This window comes from Anabas testudineus, chromosome 24, assembly GCF_900324465.2.
Source record: "Anabas testudineus chromosome 24, fAnaTes1.2, whole genome shotgun sequence".
Taxonomy (NCBI): domain Eukaryota; kingdom Metazoa; phylum Chordata; class Actinopteri; order Anabantiformes; family Anabantidae; genus Anabas; species Anabas testudineus.
In genome coordinates this window covers 16,000,366-16,022,748 of record NC_046632.1, presented here as the reverse complement: position 1 = coordinate 16,022,748, position 22,383 = coordinate 16,000,366, and the positions used below count along the sequence as shown (strand labels likewise).

The 22,383-nt window shown below is 40.8% G+C and overlaps 3 protein-coding genes across 6 annotated transcripts in view; 1 reads left to right on the top strand and 2 right to left on the bottom strand.

Moving 5' to 3' along the window:
* The window catches only part of chrm5b (cholinergic receptor, muscarinic 5b), an 11,213-nt gene extending 6,000 nt beyond the window's left edge, over positions 1-5,213 (bottom strand). Inside the window, exon 1 of the mRNA XM_026341763.1 lies at positions 5,136-5,213. The gene's annotated coding sequence lies outside the window, so the exon portion shown is untranslated. The remainder of the gene's footprint in view (positions 1-5,135) is intronic.
* Positions 1-22,383, top strand: part of aven (apoptosis, caspase activation inhibitor) — a 26,540-nt gene extending 4,157 nt beyond the window's left edge. The window contains exons 3-6 of the mRNA XM_026341764.1: positions 17,976-18,046; positions 19,488-19,583; positions 20,138-20,420; positions 20,710-22,383. Of these exons, the coding sequence (XP_026197549.1) occupies positions 17,976-18,046; positions 19,488-19,583; positions 20,138-20,420; positions 20,710-20,861 (602 nt within the window). The 3' untranslated portion in view covers positions 20,862-22,383. The remainder of the gene's footprint in view (positions 1-17,975; positions 18,047-19,487; positions 19,584-20,137; positions 20,421-20,709) is intronic.
* Positions 22,090-22,383, bottom strand: part of LOC113149556 (ryanodine receptor 3-like) — an 85,818-nt gene continuing 85,524 nt past the window's right edge. For all 4 annotated transcript variants that reach the window (XM_026341758.1, XM_026341761.1, XM_026341760.1 and 1 more), the window contains one exon: positions 22,090-22,224. In XM_026341758.1, coding sequence (XP_026197543.1) covers positions 22,129-22,224 — 96 coding nt within the window. In that variant the 3' untranslated portion in view covers positions 22,090-22,128. The remainder of the gene's footprint in view (positions 22,225-22,383) is intronic.

The following is a 22,383-nucleotide window of genomic DNA, read 5'->3' as shown; positions in this document are numbered from 1 at the left end:
GCTGAGCTGGACACGGTGTTCATTTCTTAGCTCGAGAGTTTCTGAAGGCGTTTCAGCAGCTCCCAGAAACGTTCCAGTCACAACTACGTTCATTTTAAAACATTGTCAGTGAGGCCACATTTGTATTAAAGCTCTGCAATTGTTGGTTATTAAACTAGAAGGTTTAAACAGATTAGTAATTAGTTGTTTGATGCATTTAACTGAATGTCCATCAGACTGTCTTGTGTTTTCAAAGGGCGTCATAAATCAATTTTTAGCCCAGGATGAGAGTTTAAACATTTACCTGTGTTTATACGATTGTTTTTTTTTTCTCACGCCATTAGAGCGTTAGAGAGCGTTGCGGCTCTGTGTTGTCTCTCTCCTTCTCTTGTAGCGTAAATGCCAAAGGTGCTCTTGTGAGTTGTTTGACTCCTATCTCTCGTCTCTGTGTTTTGCCCACATTGTCAGATTAGTCATGCCGTACAGCAAGAGGCTCCCGCTCTTTAGAGGACACTTAATGTTACGTGGGAGGTGATGCTTTCAAGAGTCGTTTTTTGGGTCAATTAGGGTATCCATGAAATCAGGAATCTGCCACAGAAACCTTTCTTTTCTCCTTCTTATTGTGGAGCTTATATCACCACTCCTGTTTGTATCCAAGGTGTTGAAGTATTACACTTTTTTTTTATTGGCAAGATTGAGCAGAACGTACAGGTCAGGAGTGTGTGCCGATTTTACTTTTTGTATTTCTGGACAGAAATGGCCTACAGCAGAGTTTCTTATCTTATGAGATTCAAAATCCCAGAGCAGAGAGGTCGAGAGCCGAGTTACTGACTGTGTGGTGGAGGCGTCAGGCAGCAGTGAGATTACAGACAAATTTGTAATCAAGTAGTCATACTCTTAACGGCAAGGGGCTGTCTGTGACAACAGGACACTTGTTCCTTTATCCTTAATAATGTTGACATCCAGTGGTTTTAGAGCTGAGGACAGTCCAAAACTGTGTAAATCTAAATCTGACTGGGTTGTTTCTGTCTGATCTGACATTAAGGGCAGAAAAGTAGAAGAGACATCATCTAACTTTTGAAATTTAGCTTAAGACAAAACTAACAAAGACATTTTCTCTGTTTGCTGATAATAAACTCAATATCTTTGCAATTTGAACCCCAAATTCAAATATTTTGCACTAATAATGGAGGTTTTTAATCAACCAAAATGAGAATCGCTGGCTGCAGCTAATTGTGAATTGTTTGTTTTGGCCTGGAGCTAATGGTGGCTACGTTAATATTAGCAAACTTCAGATATTACCGTACATCTAAGTTCTTATGTGACTCAACAGCTTTTTAAGGGTGTGAGAAAATACAGATACACTTGAACTACATATCGTGGTGTGTTCTTTATCACGATACACTACTTTTGTTAATATACAGCTCTAATTATGCTGCTGTGTGCTATATTTTTCTATCATATTAGTTTTCTAACTTACAAGCGCGGTTTTGCTTTAAATTATATGAATGAAATGCAGTTACCAGATAGATTTTACACTCTTTGCGTTAGGTGGATCAGACTTAACAGACATGTGGGGATGTTGTACTATTACTATACTTTATTGAAAGGCAGGTTGAGGGTGTTCTAGCTGGAGAAAAACATAAAAAGTGCAGCTAAAGCTTGTTTTTTGCTGATGGAGGGCGAACAGACACCTGAAAGTTTATTAAAAATATTACTGGTGTACTGTACCACTAACTCCTCTTATTGCCAAGGTCGGTGTCGGCACCTTAAACACCAGCCTGCATCAAAACTCCTGAACCTCTGCCCACATTTGATTTATTTTTTTCTCCAGCTATTAAATGTGAAAATGGATTGAGAAAATAAAACAGTTCAGTGATTAACAGTCTACTATTACGCATAGACATCTATAAAAAGTTCCCTTTTTACTGGTGAGTTAATTTAGCTTCATATCCCAAATGCCAGCAGTAACAGATGGAAAGATGGAGCGATTGTCTTAATAAAACGGCTTCATGAGGACTGAGCTGCCAGGTTCATAATTATAGTTCTCAGTGAGTCACAGTCCACAACTGTGTTGTAAAGCACGGTGTCACACAATGTAATGTTGGCAAATGAAACCAGAGAGAAAATCAGACAGTGATGTGGAGATAGGAGAGTGTGAAGGAAGGAAGGAAGGAAGGAAGGAAGGAAGGAACCTGTAACCAGAGCTTTTATTAATCTGAAATCGTAAATCCATGTCAGATCAGACTATAATCGAAAAAGAAACATGCATAAACTTATTGTATCAGCCATCCGATGTCTCTAAATGATAACATAATGCCTCTGCAAACCTTATATGCTGATGAAGACCATGTCGTGTGATCGAAAGCTCCAGATCAGCCTCTAGAGGGTCTGATCAAAAGTCGTTATATTTAGTGGATTTATCAAATGTTTTTCTTTGTCTTTGTTGATTCTGCTGTTAGTCACTATTACAGTCATGTAAAATTAACCAAGCTACCATCTCATCACTACTTTATACGTCTGCTCCACTATGTTTTATTTGACATTACTTGTTATGATGTTACAGACTCAGATGAATAATAAATAAAAGAAACATCATCATCACATATTATGAATTATTCTGCATTTTACGTACATATTTTGTACATTTTGATAATACTTTGAGTGCATACCTTTAACTTGTACCAGTATCAATACCCTGTACTATAGCTGATGTACTATAAGAGTACTCCACTCCATATTTCCCATGCGTCACTGCTGTTTATATAATCTCCATCTTTACTTTATAACTTCACTTTTTTTTTTCTTCATCGTACCCAAATTACTCTTCTGCCGCAGTGACTCAGCTTTTCTACAAAGCCCCGTCACTGCATATGTGACACAAATATTTCCACAAAACCTAAATGCATCTGGAATTTGCACAAGCTTCCTTCCCTGTGAATTTATCTATTTTTTATTTTGAGGTATATGATTGAGTCGTAAGGGCGTATTGTATAGTTGCTGACCTTCTGTTTGCAAAAGCTCTATTGAAAGCTCCACTGCACTCGGTGTGATTAAGAAAAATGGAGCCTGATGGGGAAATTATGTAAACAGTCTGTTTGATTTGAATCGAAGGTCATTTTATGTTGTTTTTTGGCCTCATGGATGGCTATTATGTAGCACCGCTGCTTGTCCAAACATCTCGAGTGCTTTTAGCATTCATGTGTTGTGATTGGGTGCGATTAGATTTTCTATTGCATTCAATTCTGAGATTCTCCGTGTCAGGAGGCGAGGACGCAGCAAATCCTTTTTCATGACTGTGGCTTCCAGGCAGAGGTTGCTTTTCAAGGATGAAACCTTGGCGCTTTTGGTACTTGAAATATTTCAGAATCTGTGGTTTTGAAACGGCTTTTGTGCAGAAATCTTTTCATCACCTTGAGAACTTAAGTTATTGTGAAGCACAGAAGAAATTGCAGAAAACCCGAGATGTTTGATTGAATGAAAACGCATCAAGTTGCCTTTGAGCCTCACGGAATAAATTGCTGTTGACTGTTTTGTAACCTGAAGGTAATTTGATTTTGTCTAGTCTCAGTCCTTGTATTGTTGCAGGTTGATTATACTGTTGCTAGGGGTGTTGAACACATGGTGCGATTGCTGTATTCTGCGTGTGTGTCTGTGTTCCTGCATGAGTAGAGAGGGATATCTGGGCAGTAATTTACATCCTAACATGACCATCTATCTGTACACATTAACACAAGGATCAATCCTCCTCCCCCGCAGCCGTAGTTTAGCAAAGCTGCTAATGGGCACCTATCAAGGCTCAATCATAATGAGACAAAAGGAAATCACGTTAGAGCTTCGGTGATTCGGCTAAAACAGCAGGGATGTTTTCTTAACGGAGATGAATAGTCCCAATCATGCCATTAATTTATATGTTGTTGTGTCGTTATGGATACTTGATTAGCCACGTCGGCTGGCGTCACAGCAGAGGAATGAGGCTCATCAAATACTGTCTGGTTGGCAGAAACTGCAAACAAAACATTACAGGTGCTGGGTTTGTGTCCCTGTAATTGCTGATTATTAAACCAGTGGAGGCTGGCTCGAGACTAAAGAAAGCAGCAGGTGGATCATAGACACTTCACTGAGATCATCCCACAGTGCAGTCTGCCCACTTTCATCCTTAAATATCTCTGTCAATGGTTAACATGTAAGGGTTCATTGTAGGGCAGCAGCTATTTTCATTAACTCTTTTCTTCTGTTTGCTGCAGATTAACAAGGATTAAGTTTGTAAAATGTGCTAATAAATGTCTGAAGATGTGCAGGTAAAAAGACCTTCATGTGCTGCAGCCTCCAATCATGTCCGTTACTGATGATTTTCATCAATAAACTATTGTTTGGTTTCTCAGAGCTGAAGCTGATGACTTCAGATTACTAGTTTTGTCTAATTTTAACAATCCAAACTGCTCGATAACCATTTTACTACAGCACTCCACTGGTTCTACAGTTAATCAATCATCAGAACACTAAATTAATTGAGAAAATAATAATCTCGTTAAATAATAAAGACAATAAGAATCAGTTACATCAGTTTAACATTTAAAACGCCAGAACAAGATTAACATTACCAAGATTAAATAGTTGCCAATTTCATTTCTGTCCAAAAACTTTTTAGTTAAGTTAAAACTTAATCAAACGTCATGTTGTTTCTAACATGTGTTCAGATGCAGGTCATGTGACTTTTCATGCTCCATTGTTTGTAATAATGCCTTAAATCATCTAGCTCCAGTGGATCTCCCACTTCTTCTTGAGTAAAAAATAAACACAGCATCCCTACACCCCCACACTGACAATGAATTAAGCACGTTTAAGATTCAGGATCAATTAAATAACACTTCGGGAACGTCAAAAGCTGCTGTTTTTAATGAAACGCATACAAAGCAAACGGCACAATCACAGCTCGGACTGTAAAAGCGCTGGTGACAACTGATGAAGCCCAGCACTTGTTCCATGATTCATTAATGTAGTTGCACAGGCTGCATTTAGGGTTTAGTTAAAATACGTTTTATACTGTTTAAAGTTATAATTTGATTTTACTGAACAGTGAGTGGCGTCAGCTGCTCCTGTGAACTGTTTAATTTCCTGCCACAATAGCCACATCACACAGAATTGGTACTCACCCTGTATGGTTCTGACAGTCCTCCAGCATTAAACAGGCATTTGGCCAGGTTTTTGATGTTCTGGTTTTTTTAACTCCTCCTTCAGTCTAACAGAGTTCGCTCAGTTTCTTCTCCTTGTGTCTCTCTCAGCCTTCTGTGTCTTTACTCACTCCGTTTCCCTCTCGCAGCTTCCTACCTTCCCTCCTCGGAGCTCTCTTCTCCTCCCCTGCTCCCTCTCGCTGACTTCTTTCCTCTGTGCTCCTCTCTCCAACGAGGTGAAAAACACACTTGTCAAATACAGGTAGGTCATCAACACCGTCTCTCATCCTCGTCAGTTGCTAAGTACGAAGCGCTTTGATGTAAACAAGTTTTTCAGCATCATTGTTTAGGACTATAAATCTCCTGTGCTGAGGCTTCTTTCGGAGACAAGAGAGTAAATGCAACAGCTGTTCAGTGTCGGTGTCCATGTGACAGAGGAGCTTAGGTGCTGTTCAGACCTTTTTCAGAGAAGGGTGAATTACTGGAAATGGCTCCTCGTCCTCCACGTTGATAATCAAGTGAAAAATCTTGTCATTTCCTTCTTGTCAGGCGGCAAACATGAACTCAGTATTTCCTAAGATCCTTAAACAAAAGCAGCAAAAGTTATAGACTGATAATTTTTCTGCAAAGTCTGAGCGACTCCACTGCCAAGAGAAGTGGTTTAAAGCCTTCTTTGATTCTTAAAGCAGCACAGACGGACTTTTTGTCTCCTACCAGTGCGCTTGCTGTAGATGAAAAGGCTGCTTGGATGCGCTCGGCACTCACATCCTCACCAACACGCAGACTCAACTGTGAGCCTCTATTAGGAGAAATTCCCACATGGCCGAAAGCCTCATCCTGCATCGGAGCACTGAGCAACATGTGAGAGGAGGGAGGCAGAGGTGAGGAGGTGGAGGAGTAGGCTGAAGCTGAGGAGGGAGGAGCTGGAGGAGGAGTCGATGTGGGTGTCAGAAGAAGCTGACAGTTTGCCTTTCATTGCTACCAGCTGTATGTCTTCATCAGAGAGAAAATGCATTCACATAGCTGCCGGCTCTTCCAGTAGCCTCACATGTCCTACTTAGTGTTGACTGGGTTGGTTAAGTCCCAATATTTTTGACCACGTCCCCTTCGGTAGTTGGCCGAGTGACTGTTGAAGAGGAGAGTGGTGATTGGCAGAGTTTGAGAACTGCTTTCAGTTTGCCAGGCGATCTCAACGGCCTCTATTGGCCGTGCTTTCCAGTGTGTGCTTTGTTTCTTTTAGCGTGACCTTCACTGTGCAGATAAGCTGTAGATGTAGCTCCAAAGGGAGCAAACAAAATTCATTCTGCTCCCTCACGAGGAGCTGCGCCGAGGTGAGAAATAAATTCGATAAATTCAGAGGCAGAAATATGTATTGATTTAGTAAAAGGCTTGTGCAGAGAGGATACCTGTATTGACCCACATTGGATTTTCAAGGCAGATGAATTGTATTGACCAATTATTTTGTGAAACATGTAAGAAAACAATCGTAATAGAAAATCCTTGGTTGTCTTGTTCTTTTAACTAAGATGTTTACTAAAGAGGACATTGTAAAGTTCAGACTATATAAAGGTAAAACCAGTGTGCCAATATTTCTACAATAAGCTAAGAGATGATACAGTGCTTGAAAATGTATGAATCATTTAGAGAATTGTCTCTTTCTACATAAAACTAAATATAAAAACTTTAAGTTATTGCTGCTTTAAGGGGCTCACACCTCACGTTCACATACTTTTGTCACACACAACTGTTTTAGATTAAATATTTTTTTAAATAAATACATTTTTATTCATTTGGTTTCTTTTATCTAAGTTTAGGACTTAATGATTGTATTTCGGTCACATTTATGCAGCAATCGAGGAAATTTTAAAATCAATTCTAACATGAACACCAGTCTTAATTTAGATTCAGCCTGGTTGTGAAACGACACACATGCATTGACTGTAACTTTAATCTCAAACGTCTTTTCACCCATTCAAACGGAAAAAGCTTTGAAGAGGTTGTTGATGATTTATGCGTCTATCATAATAGAAGATGTGATGACCATTGCTCATCATCCAGCAGGACCCAGTGAATCAACCGTGCGACTGTCTCCTTGAGACATCACATCTTGTTTGAGCTTTCTCAGGGGAACACGGCCACAGCTGTTTTATCGTCGTTCTGTGATTGAACTGTTTGAGTGGACCTGGTACATGCATGTTCACTTGGAGCACTAAGCCTCAGGCTACCTATTGATTATCAGCAGACTGCGATACACATGATTCGAGGTCTGTGTAATTTTATCCCTCCAGGAGTTCATGTAATGTGACACATAGCTACATATACAGCGATTCTCAATTTACGTAGGTTGGACACATCATGTTTCCACCTACACAATCCCCGTGACATCAGCTCTGTGTCACAGTGACGTTAACCACTACTGTTGTGGATAGATCCTCACAGGTCCATGGAAAACCAAATGAAATTTAATATATAGACACATTTCGAAGCTGACGGGCGACCCGAGAACAACCAGGCCTGACCGAAGGATAACCGGACATTCTGCCAAATGTGGTCAATCCAAACAGACCTGAACAAAGAGAACACTTATCAATTAATTAGATCAGATATCAAACAGCAGGGGTGTGAAAGTGCAGCGTCACAATAATAATCAGAATGCTCTCAGAATGTAAAGTCACAGAATTAGAATTGTTTATGTTTCATAAATAAGTAATTTACTTTAAATTTCATTAAATTAATTTAATTTATGTAGCAAACAAAAGGCAACTTATTTAATGTCTTCAACAGTTTAGAAGTTTTAGCCCGCTGGATGGTGAATTACGTATTGACTATAATGACACACCAACACATGGCAGTAGAATTAGACCTGACTCAGTTATGTTTGGACCGGGTCCGTCTTAAGTTGAGTTGGGTGGAAGCACAAAGACCTGATCAGTAAAATTAGAACAAATACTGTTTACTAGACTGAATTTATTTAGCAACTCAAACAGCGTTTGGATGTAATTCGTACTAATACTAATACTGTTGTTGACGTTCTGGTCAGTAGTTCAAGACAAATCTGTCAGTGGCAGCAGGTCGGTGACCAGACTTTTTAAAATCATGTCCACTGAGGGAACATCTGAAAGAATCCTGAACCTCGTCGGCAGTAACAGGTGGCAAAGTGAGCAGAGGTTAGGCAGGATTTTACAAGATAACTGGTTGTGTCTGGTTGGTATTTAAGAGACTTGGAGTTTTAAAAAATAATTGGTATATTCCAGTTATGAGGGTGTCATGTTCCTCCGCTCTCCTGACAGGATGCTGGACATAAATTATTCTAAACCTCCGATTCAGAAGGAGCTGGTGAAACAGTGTGATATGAAATCTCCAAACAGTTAAACCGTTAAATAAATCCTGTAATTGAATGTGTCAGTGACATCCAGCCTTTCAAACTATCAACATACAGATTTATCCTGTACATACTGTATAACTGTGTCAGACCTACTTAGTCATTCCCAGTAGCTGAGCCAATCATTTGAAGAGACTGCAGTTTGGAAAGAAAAATCAAACGAGTCGTTTAATGGTGTGAATCTCTGCCTCAATTAAAGATAATTGCTTTGTGTGCTTCACACCTCCCACACTGTGTTGTTGCCTTGTGATAAATAACAATAGTAGTGCTGATAATAATGGCGCATCAAGCTTTTCACCACATGTGTGGCATCCAAACACATTTCTACCTGAACCTTTTTTCCACTTTATGTCAACACGCGCTGCTCATTAGCGGAGACCAACCAAACGTAACATTTGCCATCGTTCAAATGTTTTTTAGTCAAACAGTGTTTGTCCAGCTCCCTGTAATCAGGCCAAACTAGATGATCCTTACATCAGGTAGCCGCTGAATGATTTTTAACCATCATAGCCCTCCTTACTGTCTGGGATATTTTCCTCATGTAGCTAATATATCGGTTTCTATTGACCGTACAGATGAAGTTGTCGATATCTCGCTGACAATAGCATCTGTTGCTTCACTGAATCAAACATTTTTTATGTTGAATAGATGCCGTCTTTTTATAATCTTCATATGATCTGTTAGATCACAGTATCGTACTGGTGCAGCATGTGTGTCTCCATTTCTTGTTACTCCAAACACAGATTATTGTTACAGTGCCATTTGTCAACTAGTGGGATAGAAGTTAATGACCAGTTCTTGAAGTTGATGTATTGGACCCAGATAAAACCTCAAGGATCTAATGCAGCTTGTTGTGCATGGGTTTGTGTGGCAAGAGAGTTGGATGGAACAATAGAAGGTGGTGGTCTGGTCTGATGAATCAGGTTTTCTTTTACACCATGTGGACCAGTGGCTGCGTTGTTCTTCATGTGGCCCTGTGCTTCTTTGAGTCTAGGAATGGTATCACGGTGTTGTCTCTAAATTCCATCATTGTTTATATGATTAAGAGATTATATTCTGGGGAAAAAGTTTATTCCAAAAGGCCCCACCTTGCAACCAAGGACTTTGGAGATATGCTGCTGACATATCTGTGCCAGATACACCTTCAGACACCTTCAGGGTCTCTAACCTACACATCTTTAGACAGGTGCTTTTAATGTTGTGGCTCATCAGTTTAAGAATGAGAGTAAGATGTTGCCTCCCTGTGCACTTATTTACTCAAGATCTGTTTGATGCAGCCTCTCTTCAATGTTTATCTTGGCTGTTGAGCAAGACAGGGATTTAAACCCAATTCATAAGACATCACGCATACGAACTCTAGAAAATAAGATGAATTACATAATTCAGAATGGAAATGACTGAGATCTAAAAGCCTGGACTCAATATTTTGTTAATTCAGCTGCAGCCTTGGTGGGAAAAAGAACTCTCTCACTGTCTTCACGGGGCCTTGAGTTCAATGAACTATCCGCCGCTCTGTATTTGTCTTATAAGTCTTCAGAGTGCAGGTGTGTTTTGTGTCTGCATCATGATTCAGTCAGACAGTTAGGAGTGTCTTCTGATGAATTTACAGCGAGAACAGAGGAACTAGGGATTTCTGGAGTGAATACATCAAGTGGTGTGGCTGCTCTGGATATCTTACTCCTGTCACACTTCATCCGCTGAAGTCTTCAAAAGGATTGAACCATTCATGCTTTCTGGCAGTTTGGTGCTTATTTAAGACGATTCACAGGTCTTTATTTAGCTACTAGTGGGTGCATTGTTCTTCCTGTGGCCTTTGAGGGCCTCTTTTTGAAGAGATAAAAAAACACTGGTAATACTTTGCCTTTGAGAAACAGTCTTTAGAAAAGAAATTCACGCAAATCCGTCAATCTGTTCATTTATGGTGCGTGTGGAAAACATTTTCTCAACTAAATGCAGCTCTGGCAATCCACTGTACCACAGTAAAATATCTAGATTGCCATAATTCTTTGCTTAGACATTCATTAAACCAGAGGAAGGTAGGTTTGGATTTAAGATTTAAGTGCAGAGAAAGTTGCAGTTGCTTCTGTTTTCAGCAGATTTTTTTTTTAATTGAGAGTGATGCTGGAAATAATACAATAAACTGTGGTATTCACATTCATTGTTCACTCAGGAGGAATCGTAATAACACTGTTGATGCGCTGACTTTTCAGCTGATAACATGCATGTTTATGAAAACATAGTCAGACCAACATAATTAAAATAGTTGTGAAAAGTCATCTCCGAGTTGACCTAGCCTGCATGTTGTACGTTTTTGGAAGTAGGATGTGGCATTTGAGGTTTGAGCTCCACGAACAGCGGCCACATCTGCACACGACTTCATTAATAACAATCTCAACACAGACGACACATTCGCCGCTTTGTTTGGCCGATAAGACCGGTGCAGTAGAATCCAACAGTCCTGTAATACTGTCTGTAAACTGTAATAAATCCTCCTCCTATAAAAGTGATGTTTAGCTTTTGTTCGGACTGTTTCTGTTATTGAACCTGGCTTCTTGGATATAAATAGGGCTGGATGAAAACATAGAAACACCTGTCAGTGTAACACAATGCAGTTTAACATAACTTCATGAAGGTAGGATTTAGTGCAGGACTGTTTGATTAGAAGGGTTTAGTTTTATCTTGGTGTACCTAATAAGCTGCCAGCTGGATGTATCTGCTCTAAAAGGGAATTTCCATGGATTTATTTCTTTCGTATCTTATGTCTCAAACTTTTTTTTGAGCATTTCTTATTTCAGGTTTTTACTTTTCTCACTATTATCCAGCAGATGTAGAGTTACAATTGTTATTCATAATTTAAAATGACTCTTTCCACTGTCCTCTAATGTTATTATATCATAGTATAAATGTATTTTACCGCACTAGACTCAGTAGAATATTTTCACTCATTCTCTTGTTCAACAAGCTTGATTCAATATAACCAAATAACTCTGTTGGACACTATTGTTCACAGAAGTCCTTAATTTATTGAAAACCATGTAAACAACACCTACTGTTACCTAATAACGTCTGCCACAGAGCGTAATGGCCAAATTACCAGTATGTGATGTTTGGATATGATTGATTAGATGCTAGGTAAGAAGTGCCTCAGCTGCTGCCTCTTACCTCCAAACAAGCCAAACACCAATTAAACACATTCCTAATCAGAAGGAGGCCTCGAGTGGATTGGAGCTCTTCTGATATGACTTTAACATAAACACAACCTCGTGCGTTTCGCCATTAAAAGTTAAGAGTAAATAGCTTCAGCCCTCATTTTTGTCTCGCCTGGTTTGCTCAGGATTTTAATTGCAATTAGCGCAGACAGTGATTTATCGATGCGTAGTGGGTTTCAGCGCTGTGTCGTGTTGGGCTAATTGGTTTGGTTAAAAGGCGTGACAAAGAGCACGCTGGAGGTGCCGTCGTTCTCACAAAGAGCATCGGCTCCACGTAATACAACAACAAGTTTCTCTGAACCCTTCCTTGCTTCATTCCTTCCATCTTTTTTTCTTTCCCTGTGCCTTTTCTGCCCATTTTTCCATCTAGACCCCCTCTTAGCACTAATAAACACCCATCAGATGGGATTTGTCATGATAGTAATAACACTCAATTGCTCTTCAGTTTTCTCCTCTCTTATCAAGAGAGGATCTGTCACGACAGCTGGTTTAAAAGAGAAATAATCACTCACTGATCACTCACCATTACTCTACTGGCAAATGGAGGAAGAAGAGAGAGTGGGGAATGTGTGTATTCCTCTTCCAGTCACATAAAATGTCAACATTTCACTGCAAGTGTTAGTGGAGACTGAGCAGTGGTACTGTTGCTCCCTCCTGTTCCTGTTCAACCAGTCACTGTTCCATGAAAGAAGCCCAATAAGTCTTAATTTCAGCCCTATACTATAAGTGGATTAGGTCTATGCAGTGAGCTGTGTGCTTAAGGTGTGGTCCAGTCAATAAAGGTGTGCATGAAGCTCTGTCTGCATGGGAACCGACAGGGCAACAGCGGCATGCTCTGGCAAACAGGATGAGAGTTTTACATTGTGACACACAAAACACAGGATGCGTCAAGGCTTATTAAGTCTGGACACCCATGAGTATTTTAGTATAAGTGAAAAGTACTAAATACAACCCGTGCAGCACTGTTGGTCGAGCTTAAGCAGACTGTGCGAGCAAGGCAGCCAAAAACGATCTCAGAATTTGAAGTGATCTGCAGGATGAGTGGATGGAAATTCCTAAATCAAGAACAGAAGGACTCTTGGCAGGCTTCAAAAAGTGTTTGCAATCTACAGTATTTGCCAAAGAGTGGGCTACCAAGTTCTGGCACGACACAGTTACAGTTTAATATTTCCTATATTTAATTACTTCAAATCAAAAGAAACATTTTTATGTTTGCAGCAGGGTTGTTTTTATTTATTTTCCCTTGAACAGAATATTTAGAATAGTCTCATTTCACTCTACTTGTTTTCTAATCAGTTAACATGTTGATTAATGTATTGATTAGTTGATTAATCTGTTTATCTTAAACATGAAACTGAAAAATGAGCAATAGAAATTCACAGAATCCACTTCAGATCCTCAGGGTCAGATGTAAACAGTAATGTACTGTGAGACCAAGAATCCTCTCTACAGTCAAGATTCATTGTATCTGCTAACATTTTATATTCACAGGAACTTTATACACAAATGTACATTTATAGTAAGAAAACAGACAGTTTCTGAATTTTAAGTAAAAAAAACACAAATCGTTAGTAATTAAAGAACTAGACGAGTCAAAGATAATAAAAATGTTATTTTGTTATAATGTTATTTTAGTTGATTTAAAACTCAACAATAAACATTTTATAGCAGATTCACACATTGGAGAAACTGGAACATGCAAATATTTGACATTTTGCTTAAGAAGTTGTTGAAATGATCAGTTATAAAACAATGAATTAATTAAAGGATCAACAGAAAACTGTTTATTTTTAGTTTTGTAAGCAAAGAGACATATGTGCTGGTTTAAGTGAAGATTAAATCGTTTTCTTTGATATTAATCACATTTATGAAGGTGAATGTCTTTAAGATTTGGACTCTTTGTTGCTTGTGCTCTCAGTTTTCAGACCTTTTTATAGCCCGAAAGACCAACTAAGAAATTTACTGGCACAATTAATAGGAAATAATAAGAAATAGTGTGTTGCCATTAATAAGAAGCGGACAGTTACAGTGATCATACAGTCTCTATACATTTCTTTGATTCCTCCCCCTGCTCAGTGTGTTGTGCTACAGATGCAGCGTGTCTTATCTTCATCCGGACTCGGTACCCATACCAGAACGGAGGAGAGGGGTGAAGATGAACAGAGGTGGAGTGAGAGGAGAGTGGCGTCGAGTGCCGTAGGAAAAGAGCCGAGCGGAACAGCGAGGCCAGAGAGAGAGCACACAGCACATCCCAAATAGAAAAGAGGAGAGTGGGACTCGGCATTAGCGAGCCATAGATAGCTCAGCAAAGCCTGGGGTTGCAAGCAAAAAGCCACATTTGTTAAAAAGGGGTTCAGCCAGCAAGATGTCAAGAGACAGGATACCACATTATACAGAAGTTACACAATGCCAGCTGAGCCACTTAGCACACGGCATGAGTAATGCTCTGTTTATTCACTGGGGAATAACTCACTAAGGTTTACCGGCCCAACGGCCACTGACGCACTGGGACAATCATTTAAACTATGAATTGATCCTTAATCAGTTGTGTACAATAGGAGACGGTGCTGCGACGGCACTGACACAGTAAAAGGTTCTGATTATGTCCTGGAGGCCTTGAACAGTTTGGTAATGACAGAAATTCTGCTGTTGATGGATAAACACATCACTTCCCATGTAGCTGTACCCCGTCCTCTAAATCTGCTGCGCCCCCCCACAGCTGATTACCTGGTTCTGGTTTGTTCCAATCAGAAGCTCTAAGTGCAGGGATGACTTGAAAACATGCAGGGCTGTGGTTCTGGAGGACGCCACTGAAGCACAAACTGTAAAGTCGTGTTGATGTCACTCTCCATCTCTATGTCCCTTTCTTTGTTTTGTTTTTTGTTTTTCTTTAACTACAAAAGATCATTGTTACCCCTAAAGTGGTATTAACCTAGGTGGAGTCATGAGGTCATTAACAGTCTGGTTGTAGAGGTTATTTGTGGATTCATGTCTGATGCTGCATCATGTGTGTCGTTGGGGTCGTATGTCAAAATGTAAATGTTGTTGATCCTTTTATATTTTAATTCATCCGTCTTCAGTGGCTGCTACTAGAATTCTGGACAGATTGTCTGTTAATAGTTGGTTTAATTTCTGTCGATCAGCTGAAGAATCGAGTTTCAGCTTCAACCCTAAAACTCCCGTCGCTCTGTTGTATAACTTAACCTCGAGCAGTGTCGGTTTTGTGCTGTGTATCAGAAACCACACGGCTCCTTCTACACAGAGCTCCATCCTCAGATCCTCTGCAGAAGTTAAGTGTCAGCCGAGAGCAGATGGGGGATTTAAGTCTGGTTTGTTTGGACGAGCAGGAACCGAGACTCGGCTTCTCGCTCTATCTTCCCCTTCTCACTCGCTCACTCCTTTATCTCCTTTATCTCCCTCTTTCTGTCTAATGGAGGTTTCGACACAGATTTCTCTCATCCTCACCGGCACCTGTTGCCATGGTTGTGTCGGCAACTCCGAACTACCTGGGATGATATTTCCATGGACACAGATCAGGATGACACTGGGCTGTGAGGTGTAGGAGGGAGTCGGTTCACCAGTGTCAGCAGTTCTGTGTGTTGGAGACGACTGAAGGAGACGGAGCAGGAGGAGGAGGAGGGAGAGGGAGAGGATTAGAGTCTGAGAAGATATTAAACAGAGAGAAGCAGGAGCTGAAAAAAGAGTGAACACGAGTACGAGAGGCTGAGTTTTTATTTCTCTATTTATTTTTAGCCGTTGAAAGGGAATTTCACCTTGATGCAGATTTCTCATTTAGCTTTTAACACAGAACCCTTCAATTTTAGAGCAGTGAGAGGAATGAACCGAGGCACTCGGGAAGTCTGACTGAATCCTGGAGCCGTTCCATTAACGCTGAAGTGGACATAATAACATTTGAATGACATGATTATACAGGTTTTCCTGCTCTTCATGATGAATCACAAATCATGGCCTAAATGAGAAGGAGAGTCTTTAATGCATCATTCTCTGTTTGCTGACAAGGCCGGAGAGAAGTGGATTTTGTAGGTGGATACTGACTTTATTTGAGATGGATAATAAAAACTCTATACATCATCCTGGACTTTATTTTACAGTGGACGGATTAATCCAGTTTAATCAGCACTCAAATACTGGAAATGTCCATATGATGTGTGGTCATTTCATTAAACACAGCTTTATTTACAGATGTTTACAGGTGTGCATCATGTGATTAAAAATGACCCCTGCTGCTGCTGCAGTGAGTTCTGATGTGTTATTTGTTGTAAATATAGATTCAGAATCGACTCATGCCCCCTCAAATTGATTCTAATGGTAAAAGCAGCAGCTGTTCTGGACGTGTGCTGTTGGCACATGAGATGAGCTTAAGATACCAGCAGCTGTGAATTAGGTTAGTTGGTTATTGATTTCACGTCCACCACATGCAGGTTTTATATCCCTACATCTCTGCCTTTTGAAGGTGAAAATCAGTTGATTTTATTGTGAAGAAACGCATGTGGTCGAAGATAAAGGCGTCCACCCCCTCAGCCGTCACATAAAGCTGACAGCCCCCTTCCTCTTATCCATCGGCCTCGCAGTCGGTGCAGCCTAAATAATGCTTCTATTCATAAATCATCTTTGCTCGGCCTGTTTTGACAGCAGCGACGGACAAAAGCTCTCCTGCTGCTTTTCCTTTTTGACCTCCTTCACTTCCTGTACAGCGAAGCAATCAAGGACAACTGCAGATGGTGCCGAGCGCCGTGGCTGAAAGACGGAGTGTCTGTGATGTAACGCGACGAGGGCAGAAGAACAAACGGAGAGGCTGTGACTGACTCCTCTGTCAGATCTCCCGCTGATCGTCCATCTGTGTGTGGCAGACTGATCTCCTCAGTGCTGCACCACCTGATCAGTGGGCTTTAATTTAGCATCAACATAGCGTCCACAGTGATGTTCCCACTACGTCTGTCAGGAACCTGGGGGTGGTCATTGATGATCCACTGAGCTGATCCAAAACGAAGCACATCTCATTTTTGATGAGTCAAAACGGACACGTTACACCACTTTTAAGATCTGTGGCTTCCTGCAGCTGCTGCATCAGGTTCAAAGCCCGTCACCTACAAACAGCACCGTCCTACCTGAACTCCCTCATCCTGGTCTACAACCCTCTCGCTCACATGTCTCGTGGTCCCCTCACCTCACTCAGGATAAACGCTTCAGCTTCATGTTTACCCACCTGTGCACGCTCGACCGCTTCAATCTAAACTTTCAAAAACTTGTTGAAAACAGAACTCTTCAGAACCTTTTTCTGCACTTACACCTCCTGAACCTGAAGCAGCTCTTCCCTCAGTCTGTTCTTATAGCTCCTCTTCTTGGCGTAGATACATGTTTGCTTTGTACCTCACTTGTAAGTTGGATAAAAGCTGAAAAACTAAATGTAAATGTACATTTCACCCCCCATGAATTAAGACTATAAGTCTTGCATCAGTTTTTTGTAGCATGTTTTATACAGAAGAAACCTCCAGTTTAACATTACAGAATAGTGGATTTGGTTACTTGCCGTCAGTTTCAGCTTATTTCAGAGGAATCCTTTTATTTTTTAGTTTAAGTACCTGCAGTGCTCCTGCTAGATAGTAGAGAAAACCACATCCACAACATGATGGGTTTTGTGAGTGGTGCTTCACACCTGACATTGTGTGGTCCTCGTCGAACAGTTGTACTGGATGCTGCGTTTTGACCCTGCTCTCCTCACACATTGTTTACGTCTGTACCTCAATCGTACTCTGCAGTTTTCGGTCCGGTTTCCATTTTTGTGTCCAAAAAACACGGTGACAAAACGTCGTTCTGCTGCTGTTTGTGCTTATTAATAATACGACCTCCGTCTCTTTGTAGTTAGAAGAGCCCTCAGCCAGTTAGTGTTTTGGAAGCGGAGTGGTGTCACATGTTGGCGCTGCTTTAGCTCTCACACTGATCAACTGTTTACACAAAGCTGCTGACTGCCTTCCAAGGAAATGCAGTTTACTGTTTGAGACATTTTAGGTGTGAAGGCCTCTTGCTTGGCTCACACGAGCACAGAAACCGGATCAATCACTCGCCATCGCGAGTCGTCTCTGTACTTAAAAGAAACGAATACACATCCGATGACAAGTGTTGTTTTGGTGAGACAGGAATAAATCGGAGTCCTGCGAGGAGTCGAGTGCAGCAGTTAAATGTCAAACTCTGTTTCTGTGTCTGTCTCAGGGGATTCGTTCACACAGTTCCGGTTTTCAGAAGAAAAGGACTGGGAGATGGACTCGCTCGCAGCCAGTCAGGTAAATCTACAACCTGTGCTCTCGTTTCCTCACCTGTCACAGATTAAAACCACTTTGTGTAAAAATGCAGTTACAAAGTACAAAGAACTCATCATCAAACGAATCTTCTCATCAACTACCAGATCAGCTATAGCTAAAACCCAGAAGATGAGGTGATCCTCTTTCATCTAATGCCATAATTAATTTAAAATTGTCAACTGAGAACTACATTTATTACTTCAATCACTGCTGAAGACGTTATGTTGTAATTGACTCACCAAAGTTGTCCTCTGGCACCACGATATCAGCAGCATACCGACAATGTTCAGGTAGATACGTGTCAAAGTAACATTCAAATAAAGGCCCACAGCAGGTAAACAGGTAAACGTCACATCGGGCTCTTCCATAGTCCAGTTCTGAGTCAGTTCATCAAGATTTGACAACTTGAAACTGATGCAAAATACGTTTAAAAGGTGAAATTGAGACTCGTGAATTCAAAAAGATGTTTTCAACACAAACAAGCAGGACCTGCCTGCAGCACGCGTGTAGAAGGAACATGTTTCTGCAGTGTTGCAGTAGGTGATGTGTTTGGGCATTTTCATTATTCAGAGATAAATCAGATTACAGGAACCTCGTGAAATTATTTAGATGTTATTAATGAGAACCGACAGCTACAGTCGCTGCAGTGATGAAACACTACACAGTTAAACACCAGCTGACAGCACAGGTTAAACACAGCGAACACAATTAATGTTGGCATAAAAAAAAATTCAGACGTCTGCCGACTCCTCCTGTTTTTTAGATTCATTTAGAAAATACACCCGATATGCTGCAGACGTGCTGCATTAATGCAAAAACTCACATATTACAGCTGTTTCCAGTGTAAACGGGAAGAGACAAACTGTCAGTGCTGCATTTGAAGTGTTTGAAGGTCACATAAAGTGCGTCAGGCTGATTTTAGGTTGTTTTTCATCACTTTAACTGTGCTGCATTTACCTCATGACGTCTCTCAGACCCCAGTAGTGGACAGACATTCAGCTCCTGATGTAATTCAAATTATTATAATAATGATTTGCATCACATACGACTCAAAAGTAACGAGCTGGAAACGGAGGAATGTTTGAAATAATTGATATTGATTGATTTGCTGACTAATTGTTGCAGTTTGTAGATGTGATTCAGCAGCCGTGCACCAGCACCGGGCCTGTGGATGAAAGCGTTGTAACAAACAGATTATATAAGGGCTCCTGAACTCCTTCACTGTTTCTCTTATGTGCAAGTACAGACAAGTACTGACCTGCTTCAGTTGGCTGCTTTAAACTGTTAGAAAAGATTCAGCATGTCGCACTCAGACAAACACGTTTTCACATCTGTGGCCTCTTGTTTGGTGCTGGAATTGTATTTTGACTTCACGTTAATGTTTTCATTTCTTTCACGCCTGCTTCTCCCGTTTCCTCTCTAGATGTCGGCTGTGTTCGTGGACCTCCCAGCACTCGCCCAGAGCCTCCAACAGGTGCCTCTGCATCGGAGACTCAACCTGGAGGCCGAGCTGGTTCAGGTGGGCCTTCTGCTTTTAACCACAGAAATAATGTTTTTGTGTTTTGTGAAGTATAAAGTAATGAGACTTCCCTGAGCTTAATCCCAGTCTCCGACTAAAGACATGAATCAGTGGAGATATCAGTAGAAACAAATGCTTAGTGAAGGATTAGGATTAATTCTTGTCTAGGAAACCAGACCTCACTGAAAAGCTGTTATCAGCTGATCTGTCCATATCCTCGGATGTATTTAGAAAAGGATTTTATTTATACCACACATTTGTGTTTTCTTTTATTCTTAGCTTTAACATTTGTTACAGTACAAAGGGAAACAATGAAAATAGCTTTAAACTAGCGTCTTTATTCTATTTATTTACTGTATCTGTTGTCTTAAAGTTAATTTCTCAGTTTGACTACGTGAAGAGTACTAATTAAAGCTTTAAAAGTAGTCGCTGGTGATGTTTCCATACAAGATAAATGTGGGCATGACTTTTAATGTTGGATACAAGCATACTAAGGGGCAAAACATTGACATTTGACTGTAAATCATCAGTGTCCTGTTTCAATCGTGTTTCAGGTTTCAACACCGGTAGAGTTGCCCACTGTGACCATCGTGCCTAAACAGGAAGTCCCCAAAGCGTCCACGCTCCCTCCTCCTGTGGCAGTAAAAGTCCCCGTGGCTACAAACCCAGTGCCGCGCTCAGACTCCCAGGTTTCCTCACATGCTGCTGCTGCTGCTGCACTGCCGGTGGACGACGGCGATGAAGAACTGGACCAGCTGCTCAGTTTACAGAAACCAGTGTTGAGTGGTTTGGAAAACGGGTCCACTGCAGACGAGGAGAGAGCTGCTCCAAAGAAAGGTGACGATAGTGTGCACGTTTGTTAGAAAGCAGCTGGTTAACTGTCCAGATGTAAGAAAATCTCTTTAGCAGCATCTTCAAATTCACAAACAACCACATGCTCTTACTTGATGAGACCGGTTGGACACAGACTATGTGCTCAGACTGGCTCCATTTCACTTTCTGTTACATTATTTTATTACAGTTTATTAAAATACGCCTCATTCAGACATGAAGCCAACATGTTCAAATTCAAATGCTAGACTTCAGCATTATGACAAATAATTTTCTGTGCGATTTCAATCTGCAGCATGTGAAGAAGTGCAGGTGGTGCCGGAGGTGAAAGACGAGGAGATGGAGAAGGTGAAAGACGAAGACGTCACATCTCCGACGTCTGCTCCCGTCAGGCAGCAGATGACAGAAGAGGACCTGGAGGACTGGCTCGACAGCATGATCTCCTGACTGAGAAGCAGGCCAGTTATCAAGTTTATGTCCAGAAGAAGCGGTTTACTTTATTTTTAGAAACATTGTTCAACGTGTGGAGAAAGGACAGAACAAATTATACGGATTTGTCAGACGTTCCCTCCTGCAGGTGTAACTTTCTCACCGAGAACAGAGAATTCCTCGTGAGAGAGTTACACCCAAAGGGACGGACAGATAATGAAACAGGTCACGGAGGACACGTTGGGTTTATTGCGTCGATGACTTTATTCATTTTCTCCCTCTCATCAAAAGAAATGCGGGTTATCATACATACAAATGGTCGTACAATAGCCGTCAACCATTTTGTCGTTGAGTCTGAGTTGTTTTGTTTTTCTTTTCGTTGTCCGCTTGTTGTGGCGGTTCTCTTACTGTGGACAGAAGTGCAGGCGAGCAGGACACCACAGCTTAGGAACAAAACCAAACTAAGCAACATTTACACAAATATCATCTAAATTTTATACAACAAATGTATTTTTTTTTTATTATTATTTTAAAGCCACAAAACTAGCTTGAGCTAAATGTGCCTGTTTTAATCCAGAACTAGAGCACTGCTTGTGTCAAGAGGGACAAATCTTTTTTTTTTTCTTTGCATAGTTTCTCTTAAGGCACGTCGGCACTTGATAAACACCTAAAGTGAGATGTCTGGTCCTGGAAGAACCATCTTGATTTCAGCTAATAGATTTGAACCAGCTTTGAAAGGCAGAGCCGGTCTCACTCACTTCATGTGATATTAACGGGATCAACAGTGATCGATATTAGCAGCACACACTATTCAGTTGGTTTGGTAACAAGTGACACTAACATCCTGGCATTCATTGAGAAATTGTGCATATAGAGACATTCAGTTGTCATGCTGTAACCCTCCTTGTGTATCAAATGTCTACACACAACAAATTGTGCAACAGGTTGGGGTTAAGCAAGTGAAAAGGCAATGTGAATCAGAATCAAAAGAACTTGCATAAAAGACGCGTCGTGGCTAGTGACTATTTCCGGTAACAAAGACAAATGCACAAACCCAAAACGTCCAATCACAAGTCATAATATCATTTTCTTTAAATAACATCGTGTATTTGAATTCAAAATTGCATTTTTTTTTTAAATGGTATGTTTCTCGACACCATGGCAGCAGAGAAAGTCCAGCGAGTTTTCAGGTTCTGTTAAGAGGGTGAAGTCAAGTTCAGTGTCTCTTTCAGATAGAAGGAAAGTAGAGAGGGGGTGTTTGGGGCAGCGGACAGGACTGCCCCCTCTAACCCAACTGGTCCTCATATTGCTTACGGAAGCAGTCTCCAGTAGGGAAGAAGTCCCAGCATCTCTCCTGGTACATCTTCCACACGTAAGACTCCTGCAGGGGGAAATCAAACATTTGTCAATCAGTTAATTACTATTTGTTCAGGTGTTGAGATTTCCATCCTGGATTACTGCATCTCCCAAATACAGATAAATCTATATTAAGAACATTAACATCTTGCAGATCTGCGTCCCTGTTACTCAACAATCTGCA